At 36.4% G+C, this 23,032-nt stretch overlaps 3 protein-coding genes and 1 long non-coding RNA gene across 5 annotated transcripts; 3 read left to right on the plus strand and 1 right to left on the minus strand.

The window, feature by feature from the left end:
• Positions 1 to 1,345: 1,345 nt before the first annotated feature.
• LOC139962668 (uncharacterized) lies at positions 1,346 to 4,036 on the plus strand. The gene is made up of 2 exons (XR_011791294.1): positions 1,346 to 3,680; positions 3,846 to 4,036. It is a non-coding gene; the product is annotated as an uncharacterized lncRNA (long non-coding RNA).
• Positions 4,037 to 4,575: 539 nt separating this feature from the next.
• LOC139962666 (transcription initiation factor TFIID subunit 12-like) lies at positions 4,576 to 14,064 on the minus strand. 2 transcript variants are annotated; one of them, XM_071962837.1, is made up of 7 exons: positions 13,927 to 14,064; positions 11,545 to 11,723; positions 7,423 to 7,527; positions 6,534 to 6,677; positions 6,020 to 6,097; positions 5,272 to 5,386; positions 4,576 to 5,011 (listed from the first exon to the last, which is right to left on the minus strand). In XM_071962837.1, exons 2-7 carry the CDS (start codon positions 11,686 to 11,688, stop codon positions 4,887 to 4,889), a joined length of 711 nt encoding a protein of 236 aa, XP_071818938.1. In that variant the 5' UTR covers positions 11,689 to 11,723; positions 13,927 to 14,064; the 3' UTR covers positions 4,576 to 4,886. The 2 variants fall into 2 exon arrangements, with proteins under 2 accessions (XP_071818938.1, XP_071818937.1); XM_071962836.1 differs by having other exon boundaries at positions 4,577 to 5,011; positions 13,900 to 14,054.
• Positions 14,063 to 18,235, plus strand: LOC139962667 (protein D2-like). Its single transcript, XM_071962838.1, has 4 exons — positions 14,063 to 14,210; positions 14,476 to 14,613; positions 14,819 to 15,011; positions 15,836 to 18,235. The coding sequence occupies exons 2-4, from the start codon at positions 14,488 to 14,490 to the stop codon at positions 16,060 to 16,062; spliced, it is 546 nt and encodes a 181-aa protein (XP_071818939.1). The 5' UTR covers positions 14,063 to 14,210; positions 14,476 to 14,487; the 3' UTR covers positions 16,063 to 18,235.
• Positions 18,236 to 19,777: 1,542 nt separating this feature from the next.
• LOC139962725 (protein D3-like) lies at positions 19,778 to 22,517 on the plus strand. Its single transcript, XM_071962971.1, has 3 exons — positions 19,778 to 20,145; positions 21,216 to 21,426; positions 21,939 to 22,517. The coding sequence occupies exons 1-3, from the start codon at positions 20,017 to 20,019 to the stop codon at positions 22,145 to 22,147; spliced, it is 549 nt and encodes a 182-aa protein (XP_071819072.1). The 5' UTR covers positions 19,778 to 20,016; the 3' UTR covers positions 22,148 to 22,517.
• Positions 22,518 to 23,032: the final 515 nt, after the last annotated feature.

Here is a 23,032-nt window from a genome sequence, read left to right on the forward strand (position 1 = left end):
AACCTGTGAAACAAATTTCAATTGACTATTCATGTGGAAAATAACAATAGCAGTAGTAGCAGTGAGTAAACAACGGTCGGTGCCAAAAGTCAAAATACGCCTTATACGCTACTTACGAATTCAAATACTGTACCGTATTAAAACGGTTGATCGATTTCGGGGGTAAAGCCGCTTATGCAGACACTATATTTGCAAGGGGTCGACCGAAGGCTTGAACACGGTTTATATTTAACTTCGTAAGTAAGTATGCAATTTGACAAACGTATGAAGGAATTCGTGAAAGCGATTAGTAAAAAATACCTGCGCAAGAGTGCAGATATCGGTCGCTCAGCTTGCACGTGACTTCTGTATAACGAATCTCTTACATAAAAGAGCGTGGTTTTAACCAAATGAATAATCTAAGGAGATCAAGCCTTTTCCCAGTAAAAATACTTGTTCGTTGTGAAAACAAGGATATGATTGAAGAGCTAAAGTACTGTGCCTGCCATATCAAGTTTCACTTTTCGAAGGTAAAGGGGCATTCACGAAGATGGTCCGTCCGTACAGTGTAGTTTGCAAATATACGTGGCACTTTAAAGAAGATCTCAAATTTATCATAGGTTAACAAATTATCACAGCACCGCATAAACGAGTCAATAGTTCATTAAGATCCATATGTGGATATATAGAAATCTAATTAGCTGCATTCAATAGCTCAGATCGTTTCAGAGACTGATGCGACTATCATGTCTAAAATTAATCTATATTTCCTTTCCAACAGAGCGCCCTCTTCTAAAGAAAGTTTTAGACAACTAAATATCGAGGAAAACTATTTTGACAGGGATGATCCTTTCGGGCTTCCGTCACCTTAATCTCTGAGATTTCCATTCTCTAGATGAACGTAACGCAGAACAGAATACAGCTGGACAAAGATTAATTAAAGGGAATAGTGTGTATAGCCTCCCTCTCCAAACCAACACCTCCGCCAAAAAAGTTAAACCTGCGAAAATTGTCCTATTTTAACGCTCCTAATGTTTTCAACAATAGTTCTTCATTCATGGTAGTAGCACTGAGCTTCTACAATGCAATTTCTGCCAGTCAGTCTATATACAGTGCGTTCCAACACTGCCATAAACATTAAGAAAAATGTGTTCAAAATATTTGAATACTTTCTGTCAAACCTTAAGCTGCTTTAATAAAAATGCTTTGATAGTGAGTCAAAAACATTGACCAAAGTGCAATTGTGGGAGGATCAGAAGAGAGGGGGGTGGAGGGGGGGGGGATACAAAAAAAAAAAGCTATGTTAGAAGCAGCTGACATCTTGTGTGTTATCACTAAGAAAGTTTAGTTTTAGTTCTCATTTCTGTCAACAAGTATCAGGTCATTTGAATTCATGTTTTGGGTACCATGTCGAATAATTAGCTTCTCTTGGAGAAATATCACATTCCTCAAAGTCACTACTGTAGCATTGTTTATGTTCATCCATAACCCGACCACATAGATACAATATACATTATTAGTTTAGTGACATTTACTGTCCAAACAGGCCTTTAATAGACCATAAAAACAGCTCCTAAATTTCTCACAGTTCCAAACTGTGACACCAAGCAAAAGACAAAATAGGTAACACATTTTCAGATTCAGTGCTATCAAATTTAATGAAACTACATAAAATGAAACACTTTTCTACATTTTCGGTTCCAAAATAAGAACCGACATTACTACGGAAAGTAACCGGACACATTCCTAAATTGATGTTATACTGTTGTATGTGGATGTGAAGAGCTATAGAAAAGAAACAGACACACACAGTATAACAACAAACCCCATGAAACATCACACTCAGGTTAACCTGAAGACACAAATATTGAAAGTTTGATAAGATCACATTATCATTATCTTCTATGAACAATATCATAATCATTTTTCCCCTTTTTTTTTGGGGGGGGGGAGGGGGCATCGACTGTTTAAATTTATGTTGAAGAGTAATCAAGCAATTCCTTGTTGCTTCTACATGATCACATTTATCCATGGATACAACAAGTCATTGGTATCACTAACACCATATAATGGTAAATTGTTGAGGTATTCATAAACTTTGTTCCATTTCCCATGTTCCCCGACCGCCAGGGATGGGTTTTTCGGGAACAGAATGGGAATGGTAACAAACAGAGGGTAGAACCTACAATGTGCCATGGAAAGTCATCTCACTGTAAGCATTATTAAACTTAACTTCTCCGACACTTACAATGGGGCATTTACCCCCTCATTCCTAGTCTTGGTCAAGAAGATTGTTCAATATATAAATATCGTCGAAGTATAACACTAACTGAGGGCGCCCTTTCACAAATCTGCCTGTCAGGGGAATAAGCCTTAAAACTGGTTTTGACAGATTTTGGAAAGAGGATGTAAGGGCGCACTCATTTTAATTGTAACAGTCCAAGTAAGAGCAGAATGACAGGGTCTTGAACAAGACTACCTCATACCACAAAGGCTGGATATGTGCCTGACATGAATCAACTAAGCACTTCATATGTTAATGACAGCAAAGCCTAATAGAACTCTGTAGTAAGCTGAACAACCCCTATTTATTCAGCAAACTGAACAAAACTCAAAGACAAGGATATGTAATGAGACACTTCTGCATATAAATTAGCTGATTGCAAATTCACACTTTTAATACTAAAAGCACTCCACTTTCTATTCTCAACTTTCCACTCATGTAACTAGATCAATATGTCGTGCATACGGTATGAAAACAAAAGCTAATACTCATTAACCTTACTACTAGTCTAACGTTACTAAAACTCAACTTGACAGTTAACAGTCAAGTAGGCTAAACCTACGGTGGTATAATCTGCAAAGATATATTTGAGACATACTGTAGGTGACTATTCATGGTTGTACTGATCTCAACAGATATTAGCAGAATCATTAGTAAATGTCTCATACCAACAATGCTCTATATAGCTACATAGGAAGATTTTACTTAAATTCTAGTAACTTAAGAATTTCAGTGATACCAAGTTTACAAACAAAGACATCATCTGAACAATTCATTACTTCCTCCGTCTAAAGGAATGACTAGTAATAATTATATGATTATATGAATTTATTTCCCCAAACGCCTTGATCAAAACTAATACAAAAATGGGAAGTTGGAAACATATATTTCCCATCGAGATCATTTTTATACATATTTCCTCATTAGGAAATGCTGCATTCTTTAATTTGTCCGATGACTAAGACAAGAACTAATTTAACAACATGACAGACCACCATTTAATATGCAAGCAGTCCATCCACTCAGTCTCTGACTTGTTTATTCTGTAAGGAGTCCATCCACTCAGGAAACACAATATCCAAACAGCAGTTCATCCAATATGTAATAGGCAGTTCATCCATACCGTAACGTTCCATTAAGATTGCAGCATATCTACTCAGTCAGCATATGCAATAAGTTGTTCACTCTGTCCTGTCAGTGAGCAGTTCATCCATTCCATAACTATCCATTAAGAATGCAGCATATCTATACAGTAAGTATACACCATAAGTTGTTCACTCTGTGAGCAGTTCATCCATTCCGTAACTTTCCATTAAGAATGCAGCATATCTTTTCAGTGAGCATAAGCCATAAGTTGTTCACTCTGTCCTGTCAGTGAGCAGTTCATCCATTCCATAACTTTCCATTAAGAATGCAGGTATATCTATTCAGTGAGCATATGCCATAAGTTGTTCACTCTGTGAGCAGTTCATCCATTCCATAAATTTCCATTAACAAAGCAGCATATCTATTCAGAAAGCATATACTGGTTCACTCTGTGATCAGTTCATCCAATCCGTAACTTTCCATTAAGAATTTGTAGCATATCTATTCAGTGAGCATATGCCATAACTAGTTCACTCTGTGAGCAGTTCATCCATTCCGTAACTTTCCATTAAGAATGCAGCATATCTATTCAGTAAGCAAATGTCATAACTAGTTCACTCTGTGAGAAGTTCATCCCTTCTGTAAGTTTCCATTAAGAATGTAGCATATCTATACCGTCAGCATATATACTTCACTCTGTGAGTAGTTCATCCATTCTGTAAGATTCTATTGACAATGTAGCATATCTATTCAGGAAGCATAAGCCATAAGTAGTTCATCCCGTGAGCAGTTCATCCATTCAGTAAGTTTCCATTAAGATGTAGCATATCTATTCAGTAAGCATATACTAGTTCACTCTGTGAGCAGTTCATCCATTCTGTATTTAGTAGTTCATCCACATCATATAAAGGGATTGAATGTTCATCCAATCTGCATTTGGTCATTTATCCCTTCTGTTAGTGTCCATTCAGAAAGCATTTCATCAATGCAACGACCACTATCCCATCTGATTACTAGTGGCTGCAGTTTTCAATTAGTACTTTACTTGAAGTTAATGATTGAAGAAGTTATCAATTAACTTCAAGTCCACCACTACTTGCTATTTTGTCATAATTGATTCCAGTACCTATTAAATTTGCCACATGTCCCACCTCCCAACCAAAAAGAAACCCCCGCCATTACCACCCCTTCCCTATCTCTTCTTTCACCACCAAACCCCCCCACCAAAAAAAAAACAAAAAAATGGTCATTGAGCAGACAAATATGGCCTTTCAATGGCCATGTTTGCCTTGAACTTTTCATCCTTGTGCAGTCCAAGACATTAAAACAGTAACTCTGTACATAAGATATACAATAATATTTGCATATTTGAATACCAAATCCGCAATCACATGTTCCTCGTGCCATATACGCATCCTGTTGGTCAGCATCTGTGACCATTACGACCCGTTCTTCCTCATTTTGTACATCCCATCGATCAAAAAACCTTGATTGTTTGAAATAAGTTTGCACCCTCTTGAAGCAGGTCAAAGGTCATTCATTTTTTCAGCGTTTTCCTGATGAGCGTCATTCTCTGTTTATGAGCCTCCGTTGCTGCTGGTCTTTTAACTTGCCTGTTTTCTTCCGACGTGTAACCAGGGATCCACATGTTCCAATTTCTCTCTGAAAAGGAAAAGATATATAAACATAATAATAATAATTATAATAATAATCATACTAATAATAATAATATTAATCATAATAATAATAATAATAATAATAATACAAAAGATTAAAACAAAAAGTGAAATTTGTTATTTCACATCTTCCTGTGAAACTGTGGAAGCATACTTCCCCCATTACCTATGCACTCATTGTCTCAACCTGTGGCGCCCTTAAAATTTAACATGACCATAAGCAAGTATATTCGCAAAACCTCTTACCTAAGTGAAGCAGGACATCTCGGACCTCCAACGTACTGGACTTCCTGTGTTTGGCCAGCTGGCACCCAGCAGTGACTATATTCTCAATGAAATCGTCAGCGATTTGTAACAGCATCTATTAAAGAAGAAATCACAAACGTCTCACTGAGCTAAACGAAACACCAGATAATCAAAATATAATCTATTGCATAAAGATTTCTACTTTGTCATTTCAAGCAACAGATTCTACATGGCATCAAGGTTTACAGATGAGAAAGTTGATCTCTTGTAAGATGATTAATATGGGCAAGTTCAATTGTGTTTTTCTCACAGCTATAGTTGCCAGGGACATCACATGACTATAATCCCTAGAAGCCTTCACCATTCCATGACTTTATTGATTGAAAAACAGTCAGCAGTAAATCAGTTTGATTTTTTCCCAGCATGAATTACATTTTGAAGTTCTCTCTGACAAAATGTTCGATTCGGAGGAATACACAGGATTCGAAATGCATTTGATATTTTGTAAACTTCAAAATTCTTCTATTGTTAAATGTACAGCAAAGATTATAAAAAGCAACCAGCCTTGGATTTGGTACTGATTTATAACTATTCTATGATAATAATCGCTCATTTTCATTCTCAGTGTACAAATCGGTCGTTTGTCATATAGCTACGGTTTTTCAGACCAACCAAAATCTATGGCCTGGTTCTCCAAGGGACAACCAGAAAAAAAATCGTTAAAAAGTTGTCCAGTAAATCTATTTACCTCTTCCACATCTTCATCCAGCTGGGTGTTAGGATCAATCTCCCTCACCAAGTCCTGAATCTTCTTCTTATTTAAAACCTTTTTGATAATAAAACAAAAAGTACCACAAGTTAACACATTTTTGTTCTATTGTTGTAGCAAAGGGATGGGGATGCATGTACATTCTGTGATTGTATCCATCACGTTAGAGACAGCATTTCTTGGCTATGCAATTTAAAACTCTTTCACTTTTACAATTTCCAACATACACACACATTTACCAGAGAGGACAATCGTCACTTTAGACAGCGAGCCAAAGGAACTGTGATGGCGTTGCACCGATAATTTGACAGTGCTTGACCTTTGACCAAGACCAAGACTTTCTGCTCTACCTCTATTCAATTTGACCAATGGTACCTGATTCCTGTTATTTAGTTTTTGTTCAATCATCTCACGTGTGCATTGTCTGAGCTGTGTCTCTATTGCGATATTCAATTTGACCAATGGTACCTTAATTTTTTGTAAATCATCTCACCTGTGAATTGTCTGAGCTGTGTCTGGACGCTGAGTCACTCATGGTGTTTCCCGGCCTGCCACTCTTTCCCAAAGCCAGCGACTGGCTCTGACTTTTGGCCAGTGCTAGTTGAATCTCTTGTTGTCTTAACTTTTCACTCTTGACCTACAAAGGACACAGAATTGGACATCTCTAAGGATGATAATGAGGCTGATATCTTATATCTCCATATGTATAAACCAATAGCAAGAGAAATTTTAATTTGGGTCTCTGAGTTATCGATAGTTACAAATTATGCATTTATACTTTAAATTAACGGTAGGTAAATTGAAATACCTATCCTATTGACCTATTGATCCTGTTGACCCGAATCATCCGGTCTTTCAACATTGATAGATGATGGCATTCTCTTGTATCAAATTATTTATTACTTTCTCGAAAGGTTGATATTTTTGTGAGAAATGACCCACCCATATTTGTGGCCAATAAACACAAACCAGCACGATCGGACACATGTACAGTTTTGAATACTTCCAAGGCACGACCAACAATAATTTAACTTACATTTAAACATTAATTAAATTTATTAATTAATTATATAAGTAAATGAATAATGCAAACCTGACTGGGAAATTTGAGACAATGGGGGAAAAAAAGGGAAAAGAAAGTTATGGCTGAAATGGGATTTGAACAGGTGACCTCTGGGCTTGCAACCTAGGGGGGTCACTGGTTCAATTCTTGTTCCAGCCATAAATTCTTTGCTCTTTTCCAATTTAAACTTAATGGAAGTTTTCACAATACCGAAATGGCATACCCAAGATATGGGAAATCTACAATCTGGTCTCACATCAGCTTGCAAATGCAGCATAACATGACTTACGACCTCTGAAAATATCAGCTAATGACCAACCCTTGCTTGTTCCGTGAGAGCTTTGCTCATTAAATCCCGGAGTTTCTTCAAGTCTTGCTCCTGTCTGACATTCAAAGATCCGGCTTTCTCAAGTTGTTCCAATCTCTGAAAGAAACCAAATTATGTAAACTCAGATTCATCTCGCTGAAACAGACTTCCAAGACGGGGGGGGGGGGGGGGGGGTTAGCTAGTCTTCCAATATCAGATCCTGTTTCGTTGTACACAAACGAGACGAGGAACATTCAGAGGGTTTTCAGTAAATAGGAAGTTTTTTATCCTTTTATATTAAGGAAAGAAATCTTGTTTTTCATTCTCATCTAACACTTCTCCGGTCTCACCAGATTCAGTCAATCGACAAGTGAACATTTTCTTTCTTGTTAAAAGAAAGAAGAGAGAATCAGGAGGGACAAACAGTCCTCCATCGTGGACCCTGATCAAACTCCATCTTTCTGACAGATGTGGCTGGCTAGTAAATGGTCATTGGCTTTATCCATTCATGATATTACTTAATATCTTCAGCCCCAAATCCTACATGTAAATGAGGCTAGTTTCATCTGCTTTGAACATGTGATGTAAATCTGACTGAAGATGATATTGATCTCCTGTTGTCAGTCTGAAAAATTTGAACACCTTATATGGTGATAATAAATGTCAGAAAAACTAGGGATGCACCGGATCCAAATTTTTGGATCCGGCCGGAACCGGATTTTGCCGGATAGTACTTGAAATCCGGCCGCAACCGGATTTTTTCATAACACAAAAGAAAATCATAAATAAGAAGTAGAAGTATGAAACAAGGAGCAAATCTTAGGTGAGGTATACGCATATTATAAAGAAGGTGAAATTAAGACCCCATTTATGAGATTAAATATGACTTGAAGTGGTGTAATTTACATTCTTTAATAAAATAACTACAATAAAATTATTGACAAGCTTGATACAGTATGTAAATTTGTTTGCTGAAAAATACTGCATACTACCTATGAAGTTTGTTTTAAAACGGGAAGCTAAATTTCACAAATCTCATACTTTATACTGAATAAAAAGATTATTTAATTGTTGCAGTAACACTACTATCAGGATTTAGAATTGTCTTTTATTATTCATTATTTGGTAACAAATTTTTACACTGCAATATTATCTATATAAAAAAAAAAAAAAAGCATTGCATCTTTCCAGAAGTGGAAGAAACTTCTTATCTATCTTTTATCTATCCTTTAAAATGGAATTGAATGTTCATTAGAACACTTAAAGATTTAGGTTTTTCATGAACTTTTAGGAACATTCATCGTGACAAGAGATATCTCTTTCTGTGAGAAAATTAGATACTGTTTTTTCTATGACTGGCACCCCATTTGGTGGAAACTCTTCTAGTCCATTGCTTCATTTATTTATAAAAGTGCCAAGATTACAATTTGCATATTGCCATGACTACAAACAATGAGTAACAATTGACAGCTTTCTAGACAGGAAATGGACTGTAGTGGTCCACAAAAAGATCCATTGTTTTGACTTCTTAAGGTCCTAATGCACATGTTTGGATTTTGAACATTTCATTTCATGCAAGTGTTTCTCTCTGACCATATAAGAGATTGTTTCACACATAAAAATTCAGAGAAAACATAAACGCCAACAATAATGGGAAAGTAAAGATTCAATGGAACAGTATTTTGACAGATAAGTATATGAGTGGTCTATTTTAACTGCACAATATTAAACTGATGAAGGCTGCAAGAAATGATTTCACTGCAAACTGTATTTGTTGTAATAGAGCTCTTCATATTATTATAGTAGTTGTATTATTTTGGTTGATCTTTAGAAACAGTGGGTCAGACCAGTGAGAAAATTCAATTAAACATGTTAAACCTAATTTTTCCTTACTTTGAATGTTTTTATTAATTTTTGGAAATAGTTTACATTGATTTAAGTTAATACCAACACCTTTTTAAGGAATAATTCAGGGCAGATTTTGAAAAAGATCCGGCCGGATTTTGAAAAATATCCAGCCGGAACCGGAAGCGGATAATTTCTCACTATCCGGCCGGATAGTCCTGCAGGACCGGATATCCGGTGCATCCCTAAGTACTTTTAAGTTGCCATGGAATCAAATGATGCACAAACAAAGAATAAGTACTCTTCTTCTACAGATACTCTTGACATATCTAAAAATTGTGAAATGAAGTTGACAATACTTGATACTTCATATTTATATTATAAATATTGTTATAAAGTGCATGGATTGAAGAAATGAGTATCACTAATAATGAAGAAAAGCGATGCAATTAACAGAATAAGTTGCAGTGAGGGTGGCGGAGAGCTTTGAAAGATGCTTAATGTAGTAAAGAGAAGGAACCACTAGCCAGCTGAGTAATAAGCCCCTGAAGTGTGCAAAAGCATCAATATAAGTTGATGGTCATTCTGGAATTTCTGGGCCTCTGTAAGTGTTCCCTGAAATCTTTGAGATCATTTTAATGCAGCATTGACAATCTGATGGATTTGGACCGTCAAGGCAGGAATCCATTTGGTCACGTTTTGGTTTACGTTTGGAATTTACAATGCAGCTTTCATTTGTTTAGTATATATCTTTAATTATGTTGTTGCTGCTACTAATGTTTCTAATTTTCTACAGTTAGTTCTAATTTGTTATTTTTTTTCTTTATTTAGTATTCTTATTTTAAGAGGAGCAGGGGGGGGGGGGGGGGGACTTAACTGGATTAACTTGAGCAAATTCTAGTTCTTCTATCTGACATGCTATATAGCAATTTACCAACAGAAACATTCATTTGTTATAAATTCAGAGACGGAAAATTTTCTCAAATTTTTATCTTTCTGTCATTTCTTAAATAAATCAAGTCATTCTTGGCATTGACACTGAAAGCTGCCAGTATTGCCAACACCAACTCAGTAATCTTTCAAAATTGTTTTTTTAAAACATGATTATTGAGGAAGATACTGACAGATAAATGATACGGTCTGACATCTAAATGCCAAAACTTAATACCTTACACCTCATGGAGGATCAAAACGATGCCTCAAAGATACAGAATATGTTGTGCTCACTTTTTCTGAATAACAAATTTGTGGATCCAATTCGCACATGCAATTAAGTCTGTATCATTGTGAAAGGAAATGTAGCCTAGTCACCATTCTTGTGAAACTGTTTTATTTTTGTTTTGTTATGTTATGAGATCTCAGAGATAGGCGGGTTATCCCAGTGCTGGTCATTGGGGGTTGCAAATATGTTCAGTTCTCCTAGCTTCTTGTTTTAGACTCTACTACATGAATTCACCTCTGAATGCAAGCCAAATAAAGGAAAAAGAGAAATTGCAATTTAAGCATAGATGACAGACTATCATTGACTGTGCCAGTAGAGAAAAAAAATTGTCTGCAATGGTTAAATTAATATTTCTTTATATACTTGATGAATGTAGCAATTCTATTAGTAGATGGAACAGCGACACCAATGTTTGAAATGGAATGAAAAGATGAATTTCAATGCCTCCAGTCAAAAAATGCAGCCAAGATATGAAGAAAGAGAGCAAAATGTTGTCAAATACAGTAGATCTTAAAAAGGATAAAGTAGAATAAAATGTTGACCAGAAATGCATATAATCAGGGTTCTTGCATTTTCCGTGACACAACAAAAGAAAAGGATTTATCACTTTTCATTTCACCAAAATGATCCATTTCCTTTATATTGTTCACAGCCCATCTGAAGGTGGTCACAGGACTGTCTTGACATCTGTGATTCTGGACTCTTGATGTCGTCAAACCTAATTTTGTTACAACTTTTCATAGTATTTTTGGACTTTTTTGTCTTTCCTTTCTTTTGCAAAATATTCTATGTCTGTGTCAAGCTTTCGCATATTTCTTGTCTTTTCCATTCTTTCATGGAATTTCACGACAGCAAGAACCCTGAATGATGTACAACAAGAGAATTTGAAAATGTTATTTAAAGGAAGCGAGTAAAGTTAGAATCAGGATATATGTCTCTGTCACCTGTGAATCGTGAAGTGAAATGTAAGCATTTCAAGATAAAACAGCGTGGAGATTTTAGTAGCAGAACGCCGAAATGCTGGTTAGTAGAAGCAGGAGAGACGTCTGAACTCGGATGTGACTTACACTTATCTGCGCCTCAATATCATGAATAGTCTCCTGCAGGGTCTTTCTTGGAGCCTGCGAGGAGGTGGAGGAGGAGGAGGAGGGCGGTGCGGGTGACGGTAACAATGCGGTATTGGTTGACTGCACTGTTGGCGACTCATTCATTGTTACTACAGATTCTTTGTGTAAATCAATATCAACTGTCAAAGGCAGGAAATCAAAAATTCATAAACATTGTAATTGTTTGTTTTAAAAAAAGGATTTCACTAAATTCAGTGGCCACTATGATGACCACTTACATGTACTTATATGCAAACTTGTGTGAAATATTAGTTTATTAAGCATAGCATTAAAGGTCTGCTGTATAGACCCCAACTATAGCATGCTATCATGGAAAAGTTTCTTGGGATTATGTAATCGACCTGCCTTGGTCGTAAATGACCTCTTTTTACCAATTAGTCTGCAACGCCTGCCACATATAATTTTCTTGTATGAGGGTCCTCCTGTGAACGCTGTATGATTAACTACACTGTAGACATGAACATATTTCCACAGTGTTTACACAAAGAGCCTAATGATGTTAAGAAGCTATGCAGGCTAATTATTAAGCCTGAGGTTGATTTATGACCGCGGCAGGTTGATTACATAATCCCAAACTTCCCTACCTATAGCGTGCTATAATAATAGGAGACAATAAATCAGATCTTTAAGCACTTTATTAAGCATATTTCGTACAATTTTATAATATGATTTGTCTTCGATACATTTTGCTTTCACTTGACGATTTATTTTCAATCTAAATCGGATCCTCAGTATCTTACTCACATCTGATAATGTTGTGTTCTCAACTGAACTGCTAATTTATGCAATTAAAACCCTGATCGAAGGAGCTCATCTCAATATCTGGCTAAATTTTCTGAAGTTGGGCCGTTGAATAGAACTTGTCAAATTATGCAACACAGGGCAAATTTTTAATCACTGGCAATCCCTCTTTTCTTATTGGTTATCCAACCAACAAATTTGTTTGTTCGAAAAATGGGAGCAAAACAGCAAAGAATGAACAATATGCATTTTCGCCGGTATAGTATCGCAAAATGGGCAAATTGCTATACAAGTGTAAACATGTACAGCACTTTTTGCACATAGAAACCATAGTATTTAATCAGAGAAGGTTCTGAGGCCTTCAAAATTGCGACACAAAATTTGATCAATAGATTATGCCCTTAATAAATACACTGTAGGAGACAATGCAAGTTTTAAATGGTCATCGAATTGTCCAGGACGATCAAATTGCTGTTCGGGCAATCAACATTAGCTTTGGAGGTCGTCCGGCAGACGATTAGTTGTTTGTATCAGACTCAGATTACATTGTACATAATAATCCCAAATACAGAAGATAAAATGATAAATTGGTATTGCCCTCCACCACTACACTAAGAACTTGGTCGTCTCAGATGGTCGGACTCCGTTAAATACTTGCCCAGTGACACATATCCAGATCAGAATCTTTTGAGTACTCTATTTGTATCTCAGTGTGTGGATCACACACACTGTGGATCACATCTCCTGCAGTTGTGTTCCTCAATGGAGTGTTAGGAAACAGAGACCTAGATCAGATTTGGAGTCTTGGACGAGTTTGGAACAAGTTTGATGATACTCTCGAAAGCACTGTGTTGACATTGTTGTTGCTAGGCCAATGGCTCTTAGTCTAACATACAATAAATAGAGTTGGTAATTATCTCTGTGGTGTCTTTTGATTCAGTTATAACTTGCTGAACAGTATTTCATATATTTACATGCAGTGGATAAAAGCATTTTTACTTGCATGGATGAGACCATATACAATACTAGTTCATAGGAATTTATTCATTTGCATCCTTTAAATATTTTTAAATAGCCTACCTGCTGTAATGTATAGCCTAATGTTCAGGCCTAGGCTAGGTGTAAGTTAGGTCTAGGGCCTAATTTAAGTTGGCTTACACTCTTTTGAATTAGATTAGATTAGGAAGTTATCACACCTTGAATGATAAACATTAGACAAAGACTAAGCCTATCAATTAATTTTTAAGTATAGCCAATAGTTGGCCTGCTATTTCTGTGGAAGATACGCCGAGATTTTGAATATAAACTTATCATTCTAATGAACGATATTTATTAAGGCCTTACGTTATAAAACTGCAGTGTACCCTTAAAATAAATTACCAGTAAAACATTACTTAGGCTAGGCCTAGGCCAGACGGACCTACACTATAACATAACGTTAATTTTAACTAAAGCCTAACGTTATATACAATACACACAGTATTACTGCAGTGCCGCTTTTCAATGAAAATGCGCCAACGTGAAAAACTGGGAGATATTTATGATACCCATTACCTAGAATTTCGATAAAAATTAGCTCACTGCATTCTGAATGTCATTTCTCGTTTGTTCGATTGTCATGCCGGTACAGTGTGTGTATGGCGCGATAATTAGTTAAGATGGATTGTAGCATTTCTTCCATGTACCCCTATGGTCACATCTACCACCAATTAATTGTTTAGTCATGTGCAAGATTACCTGATGCTGTTTACATGATTTGCCAGGTTTAGGACAGAGCCGGGCTGTATACCACAGCAACGTACCTCTTACCAGTCGTTTGTCGTGTCATTTCAGTGAACGAGAGGGTCCTACCCCAGTAGCCAAAGGTAGTTTCTTTTGTTTTGCCAATATCAATATTTAGGGTTTGGTGCAGGTATGTAGGCCTATAGAGTTTTCTCACCAGTCTGAGTGCGTATTCCAATGAACTCTCAACTACGCTGAGTACCATGCAGCTCCCTGTCTAAACCTCGCATGAGCGTTTCACAGTAACAAGAAAGGGATTGTATCATTAGGGCTGTCTCTAGGGGGTAACTAGGTATACATATTCGTCCAACCTTTAAAGACCATCACTCTATTTGTATACTAATGCAGGTTTTAAAAAAGATGGAAGCATTTACAGAATGGAAGATTGTTCCTGAGGTCATTGAAACAGTACCCCTGGCAGTTGCAGAGGTTGCATGGTCTAATGGAGTCAAAGCAGATATGGGAAAGATACTAACAACTACTCAGGTATGGCATAGAAAATGGTCATTCTTGTTGAATGATATAAATGCCACAGACAAAATGTATGGAAAGTATGAGAGCAAAATAGCAACATGAAAATATATATTTTCCTCATGGCACCTAAGCTCTATGGCAGATGACGTTTCAACTACCAATTTCCAACTTGCATGGGAAATGTTTATCTTAATTGGTTTAAATTACCATCATGCAGGTCAAAGATCGACCGAAGGTCACATTTCCACATGAGTCTGGGTGCCTGTACACAGTTATTATGACAGATCCCGATGCTCCAAAAGATAAAGCCGAAGTCCATCACTGGATGACAATCAACATTAAAGATGGTAACTCAGAGACCGGTCAAGTCCATTCAGAGTACTTTGGATCTAGACCACCTCAGGGAACAGGTAACTTTACTTTGCTTCTAACTTACCTGCATCCACACAACCATCGTACTCTCACTCTCCTGTGTCTAAAGCTATCTGGTAAACTATATAATAATTTCACTGATAAATACCAGCCACTCACCAGTGAACGGCCATATTTCATTCGGGCTGCAACTAGCATTCCTGAAGTGTTGCATGTAAGTGCTGTGCTAGTAAATATATGATCATACAAACCAGGTAAGTTTGGGGTATCTTTCCAATAAATTCTGTTGCTTCAAATATGAGACCCTAAGAGTGGTAATCATAAGTGTCACCCACAGGTACAGTATGCCTGACATTTCAATCTTGGGGGGCACAGGGGGTTGGGGGCACAGCACTTAATTAGGGGGGCACAATGTTTATTTGTGAATGCCATCCTGGGGGGAGGGGTCTAAGGGGAGGGGTGTTTTTGATTAATTAAGGGTCCTTAGATGCAAGCTGGTGCTATATTTTGCAACTTGATGTAACTTTATGTTCAAGAATTTTCTAGCTTATCCTGTTCGATATTTATGTTTTTAATTGAGTCAGAAAAGTTTTTGTTTGAGTATTTTTTTAACACTACAAATTGCATCTGGGGGTCATGATTTTTTGAGGGGAGGCCCCTCCCCCCCAAGGCCACCCACTGGGGACACCACTGTTGATCATGCTCAAGATTCAGACTTTGGGTCAAGAAGAAGATTTGTAATGATATCCCATAGCAGAGATCCTTCATAAATTATGAAAATATTGATATCTTAGGTCAAATTCGACTTGGGTCTACCATTTCTTTCTCTATGTTATTTCTCCTATCGTGTTTGATATTTCAGGAATACACAGGTATATATTCTTAGTTTACAAACAGCCCAGTGATTACACTCCTACCGAAGCTTACAGACCTCGCAATCGAGAGAGGAGATGTCTTTGGAGTGTACGGCAGTTCGCCAAAGATAACAATTTGGGAAATCCAGTGGCGGGGAATTTTTATCGGGCAGAGTTTGATTCCTATGTTCCAACCCTGCATGCAGAACTGACTTCTGCAACCCCACAAGAATGAGAAGACTGTACCATCTTATGAGACATTCCAGAGGTTTTGAGCATGATGTCATACTTTCCTCAAGTGCTGCTTAAATTTAACATAAGAGATAGGAAAAGGTTTAAAGTAAATTTCATACATAAATTGCTACATTTGATTCAATCCTCCAAACTTTGCCAGAGAGTTGAGATATGACAAGTTAGAACACTGGTGACCAATCAAGGCTTTAAAATACAAGTTTGTAACATATTAAACATTAAAGTTCATGCACATGTTCCCATGTGATTTACTGTTTAACTAAATTTTATAAATCATTTTATCTTTAAATACAAAGAAAAAAAGGAGTGATTCAATTTTGAAAATGGAAAATAAGAAACATTGTCTCCCAGGAGGATATATTCCTTTCAGTAGAGATATATGAGCATATTTCCCTGTTTGTTAAATGCGCTTATTTCCGGACGTTCAGGTTAATTAATCATTTATATAAACAATGGTACAAGTAAATGACTATAGTATTTTAGACAAGCCTAGCCAATCAGAAGACAACGTTAAAGTTTTGCAGCCCAATCCAACGAAATGCATATATTGTTATATTTTGTTTGGTCAGTCTAGTACACTTTTCTGGGGCTTAGGCAGGAACAAACCTGTATTATACAACTAATTAATATATACCTAAGCTATAGATATTAATACAAGTCTGTGAATGAAAGGAAAGTATTGTTGTAATATCATTACCCTCATCTTTTGAATTCAACTATTTTTTTAAAGTAATAACGTATGGTTTCCTCTTCTTATGTTGTCGTAATAAATCAATCCAAGGATACCGATACGACAACTGAACTATTGTACTTTAGAACATTTTAGCTTTATTCAATGTCGGTTATTGGAATGTCCAGTATAGCCAAACATTTAGTCAATTTATAAAACTGAAGCCTAAGGGTAGGAGTATGGAAATATTGATTCCTTTTTGAAGTTGAAAATGCTTGAATATCATCTAGGCAACAATCAGTTTGTATGGTTTCTTAACAAAGAGAAATCTTTGGCCCTGTCACCCCTTCCCCTTTCACTTCCCCCAAAGGAAGAATAATGCCTGGAAAGTAAAAGGATGATGAAATATTGGTACTATTAAAACATTTTTGTGTAGTATCCAATCATTTTTCTAATTTTCATAGCAACTTTGGAGACCTAATGTTTAGGATTAGAAATGAATGTTATATTGGAAAACAGTTTAGGTCAAGGTAAAGATGAAAAATCAGTGAATATGTCTTTACTTACTGTTAGAATGGATTATGAGTGATATGCGCAAGGTTTCAAAGGTGGGGCAAAAGTTGAACCCCCCTTACCTACCTCTGACAGATTTGCAAATGCCACTGTGGCTGCTTCAACAACACAATAAAAAAGTTATGGTAGCTTTTTGTACTGATATGTAGCATTTTGTTTGAAGTTATAAATCATCTATTCCACAATAAAAATAAGTTTTCTGCCGTAAATTACCTTTTTTATTTTTCCTCCTTCTTTTTTTTGTAACAATCGCATCAATTGTTGCACTAAAATCTTCCACATTTAAAATGATAATTCAATTGACCATGCCATCCTACTTACTGAAATAAGAGGTGGACCAGATAGTTGCCGAATTATAATTAAAGTATTATTTATGTAGTCTATTAATAATAAATTAAGTAATGCATGTAATTCTATGAAATGGTTTATGTTTGGTAGATTGGTAAAAATGGAATATTTAACAAAGGGGTATGTTGTGAAAAGATTGTTTTAGTTAAATCAGAGAAATATGTTATATTTATTTTGTATGGCAGGTAATTGTAGGTGATTTTTTTATTGTTACAAACTAAGACCTCACTTGGTAATTTGTTTGAATAATGGTTGGTACATTGCTTTAGTATCATTGCAGGGATGCATCTAAGTGGTGAAATTGCTTTTTTTTTTCATTCATTATTCTACGTTTTTATTCAGTGTTTGATGGATGAAATATAAGAGATGCCCACTTGTTAGTGAAATTCCTACAATCAAAACATCAGTGAAGTAATTTCCTGAAGAAAAAAAATAAATGCAAACGAACAAGTAAAATTATTATTAAAAAACTTTAACATGAAATCAAGTCATGAAATCAAGTATCGGTACTATTGTAAAAATGTAAGTATATTGCAAAATAAATTGACACTGCTGGTAAACAATATCTGCTGAAATCTGTCATTTTACCTTCTGTTAACAAACATGTGAATTGTATTATGCGCCTATCGTGACAGGTAATTTCTTGGGCTCTCATTGATTGGACAAACATAATATTTGCTTGAAATAGATATATGACGATTTTCCCGCCAACACCGGTTTCCTGTGTTCCCATTGGCTCGTTAAAAATTCAGCGTTCTAGTTGGACGAAATGGGCCGTATGTCGAATAAACTTGGCAGTACTCAGTTTCTCATGCTCTCATGCATAGGAGGACTTGTTCAGATGTTTCACTGTGTAACATTCTTAATGGGTAAAGTTGTGGTAACTTTCTTCTGCCAGTCTCAGCTGAGCGTTGCCCAGTTCTTACTTCAAAGTTAGACGTTAATAATTTCCAGGTCTACTGGGTGCCCTTTATAATAGTAATAATCATTAATATAATAATCAGCAGTTATTTTTACGACGCTTAAGTGACCACAAATTTGGGATATTATGGATTACAACTTATACATCGGGTGACTTCCAATTCAAACATTTTAACTCAAATTTGGAATCTTATCAATTTAGAAAGTCATTTCAGATGGGAAAAGCGTAGTGTGCTCTAGGATAAAAAAACCCACCTTAATATGACCGGTCGGGAATCGAACCCGAACCTCCCGATTTGCTAAGCCTCATTGCTTTAAATTGCACCGCCTTTATCCACTCGGCCACAGCACCGGTATTATATTATTCGAAAAGAGAAAAAAATAATGTGAAGTGCATTCCAGTATGCGCATAAAGCCTCTTGCCCACCCCTCCATGCACATGCCCCTCCCCAAAAACCTGAGGTGGGTAAATTTTGAACATAAACATGATCGTTGATTAGTTAATGAAATGCATGAAAATGAACACGTGTTAACCGAATGCGATCGTGTATATTACTGTCATGTTAGACAATCGAGAATGTTTCATTTTTAAAATAAATGTTGGTTATTATACAAGATTGAGCCGTTCTCTTGCCGGAGAATTTAGTCTCCACACACTAGTAAGAAGTTGCAGGTACGATAAAACATATTTAGGAAATTGCATGCAAGGAAATAAATTCAATACAACAGACCGTATGGCTATAAAGCATTTCCAAGACTGCAATTACCAAACGGTACGTTTTAATTTCTGTTGTTTTCCTTATATTTTATCAACAACGAGGCTCTTTTTGAAAAACGAAAGAATAGTTTTTATTATATTAACGGAAAAATGGTTATTTTCCATTAACACACTAAGGGGCACTTCTTATATAAAGACCTATATAATATATGCTTCATATATACTGTGGTCTATTTAAGAAAGGATTTTACCAATATATGTGGAAAATATAGCGATAAAAAACAACCTGCTTTAAGTTCTGAATAGTCAATACGTCCATCCGGCAAAGATAAGCCTTTCGCAAATAAAGGATCACGATAGAACTATATTTCATGAGCTCTCAGTTGAGCAGATGGCATACATTCGACATTAAAGAACGTCCATGAAATTGGCAACTAATTTATTTCAGATATTAACTGGTTGCATCGACCTGCATGGGGCAGTTGCATGGCTTTCAACTGTAAACCGTGCCAATATCAAACCGCCTGGTAACGCCGATGCTAACCTGAAGAAAGCAAAAAATATATTTATCTATAAAAGAAAGCGAGAAAATAGTGTAATTTCATATATATATATACATACCGTTCGCTGTCTTCTTCTCCATTGCACGCTTGAATTGCGCTTATCGTCTCGGTTATTGATGTCACGTATTCATTACGTTGGCAATTATGGAGGACAACCACCAGTTGATTCCACAGGTGCTTGATGATCTCCCACAAGGTGTCCTCAGGGTGGAATGGACAACCGACGGGACCACCTTATCGGCTAACATGGGGAATGAACTCACCCCCACCCAGGTAAGCACCATTACAAGCCAAGGTAAGCACCATTACAAGCCCTAGCACTCCAGTCCATAGGGTATGCAAGTAAACTGCACCAATCCGTTATTTCAACGAATTGATACGCTCTGATGCTGCAGTCCCCTTATACTGCAGGGACTGCATATTAACTTCCATGCAGTAGCGGATTCAGGATTTCGCGAAAAGTAGGGGCGGGGGAGGGGGTGCTCAGGCGAGATATAAGTATCGGTATAGATATCGAAGTTACAACCAAAAATAGCGGTGCATTTATAAGTAAACACCGGTAAAATGACGAAGGAAATCAAATTATATTTTCAATATCTGTGACGTATCACTTTATCATTCTATGCTTATCTCTCGATGATATGAAGTGATACCAAACAGGTACATCATTATGTAGACAGTAAGCGGCAGAATGAGAGAGATGAAAACATTTTCCTTCGCACCTTTGTTAACAAATGACACGATATAAGCTAAACTAGAAACAATATAAAACACTTTGCTAAAGATCTTCGATATATGACAATAATGTACCCCTAAGTAGTAAGTTTTCGATATTCTTTCAACCTCGGATCCATGTATCTTAACACTTTGTGATTAAGATGACAAGCTTCATGCTTTATGTTGATGTTAGCAAACAGCATTTCCTTCGATTTTCTTGGGATTGAGCAATAAGTTCTTTCGATCGCATGTTGAAATTATTTCATTAACATATTGTTTATAATTCAAATGATCATTGACAATTGAACTCCGGGATAGTTTGCACGATAATGCAGTGTCATCAGCATATTTTGCGACTGAGAGAATATCAAATGTATTTTTTTGTGATAAGGATTCCGTATAATTTTGTGTCCGTACAAACGATGTTTTAGCATAAGGATTAATGGTAACATTTAGAACTTCGGAACTTTGTAGCATATTTGGAAGAAATACCGTCTTCGGAGATGTATGATGATACTGATAGCATAGACATATGTGCTCTTTTGATTGATTTCAGCTCCAATCAGTTCACAATAAGCAATTAAACATTAATCTCATCAGATCATCCCTTTCTAATCCTCCTCTAGGTATGTACCCCACCTGACATCATCACATGGGATCAAGCTGACTCAGAAAATCTCTTCACGTTGCTCATGGTGGATTTGGATCCTACTATTCAAGATGAATCTAATAAATACGAAGTCATTCATTGGTTGGTTTTCAACATACCCGGAAATGACGTAGGGAAAGGGACAACTCATGCAGAATATATTGGACCGTTACCACCAAAAAACACTGGTAAGTTATGCATTGATAGCCTAGAGATGGGATTTTCACTAATTTAATTCCACCCGGATTGTCGATTTTGCTAACTTTGCCTCTCCCGCTTCCCATTCTATAAAAAGCGTGTGTTTAAAGGGGTTGGGATGCCCGTGTTGGTGAGGGAGGGGGGGGGGGGGACTTGGGATATCTGTAAAACAAATTGTACCATCGGAATCCAGAAATGAGCTTATTCAATTATTGCCTTAACTGGCAGTTAACAGGTGACAAACGCCTACAGTGGAATTACGACCTTCCTTACCGGTTTCGATTTCTATACATACAACCAGCTTCCATAGTCTAGTGGTTAGGGTGGCCGCATATAAAGCTTTAGCCCCGGGTTCGAATCCAGGTGGAGGCTGGAAGTTTTTTCACTGTTCTGGATTTTCCAACTGACAATTTCAATTATATATCTATATAAATATGTATATATATATGAATATATATATTATTGTTATAATTAGTATTATTATTATTACTTGTTGTTGCAGGTGTCCACCGTTATGTATACTTCGTCTTCAAACAGACTGGTCCTGTAACTCCGAAAGACGCTTACCGCCCTTTCTCACATGAAAGAAGATTACCTTTTAGGACTCGTGAATTATGTAACCAGTATGAATTTGCAAAACCAGTTGCAGGCAATTACTTCATTGCTCAGTATGACGATAACGTTGACAGTATGGCAGCTAAGCTTCTGTAACATACAGGAAGTGACGTCAGTTAAATTACGGTGCATATATTGTGCGGTCGGTCCTCCTGTTAGTAAGGTCGCAGTAGCTTCTGACAAATCCGTATCATTAATTGAGCAAAATGAAAAAATAAATAAACTGAGAAACAACTTTGATTTTGTATCATTGCAAGAGTATAATATAATGCATAAACATAATGCATACATAAAGCGCATACATATATACACATATAGGCACATATATAGTACATTTTTTAGTGCATACATGTCGTGCAGATGTTCTAAGATTTACTTCATTCTAATTACATTTTGCTAAATTTCTCAACAATACGATAATTTTTAAATAACATCGGCCGCTTTCTCATTACGAATTTTTTTTTTTTATTAACGAAAGAGGACACTTCTAATCTATGGAAAGTAACACTTTTGGAGAATTTCCCCCCAAAATGGGAAAGGCACACGCGCCCCCCCCCCTCCACTCTTCCCGTCCTAGGTACGAATGAGACAATTCTACGTAAAACAGGGTGATGGTGTCCAGACTGAATTGATAAGGACATTATTAGACTGATAAGACCGTTTAAGACATTAAAGTAACAAGAACAGAATGAAAACATTGGACTCTTAATAATAATACAATAAGTATATATATGGAAATAATTAAAGTCAAACACAGACATGTAATCCTGATGTCACTCTTTCGAACGCCGTTCTAGACAACAACAAAAGCACGTTGAATTTATATAACGATAAAGAAAAGTAAAACATATGACGGACCTAGAACAAAAGCGTATGGAGGAAAATTAAGTAGGGGATGAAATTATACAAAAATTGTGCTGTTAACTTTCCTTAGAGGTAAGATGTACATTTTTAGTGTGTCGTAAACACCATGAGTTCTAT

The sequence above is a fragment of the Apostichopus japonicus genome, chromosome 21 (genome assembly GCF_037975245.1).
Source record: "Apostichopus japonicus isolate 1M-3 chromosome 21, ASM3797524v1, whole genome shotgun sequence".
NCBI classification, from domain to species: domain Eukaryota; kingdom Metazoa; phylum Echinodermata; class Holothuroidea; order Aspidochirotida; family Stichopodidae; genus Apostichopus; species Apostichopus japonicus.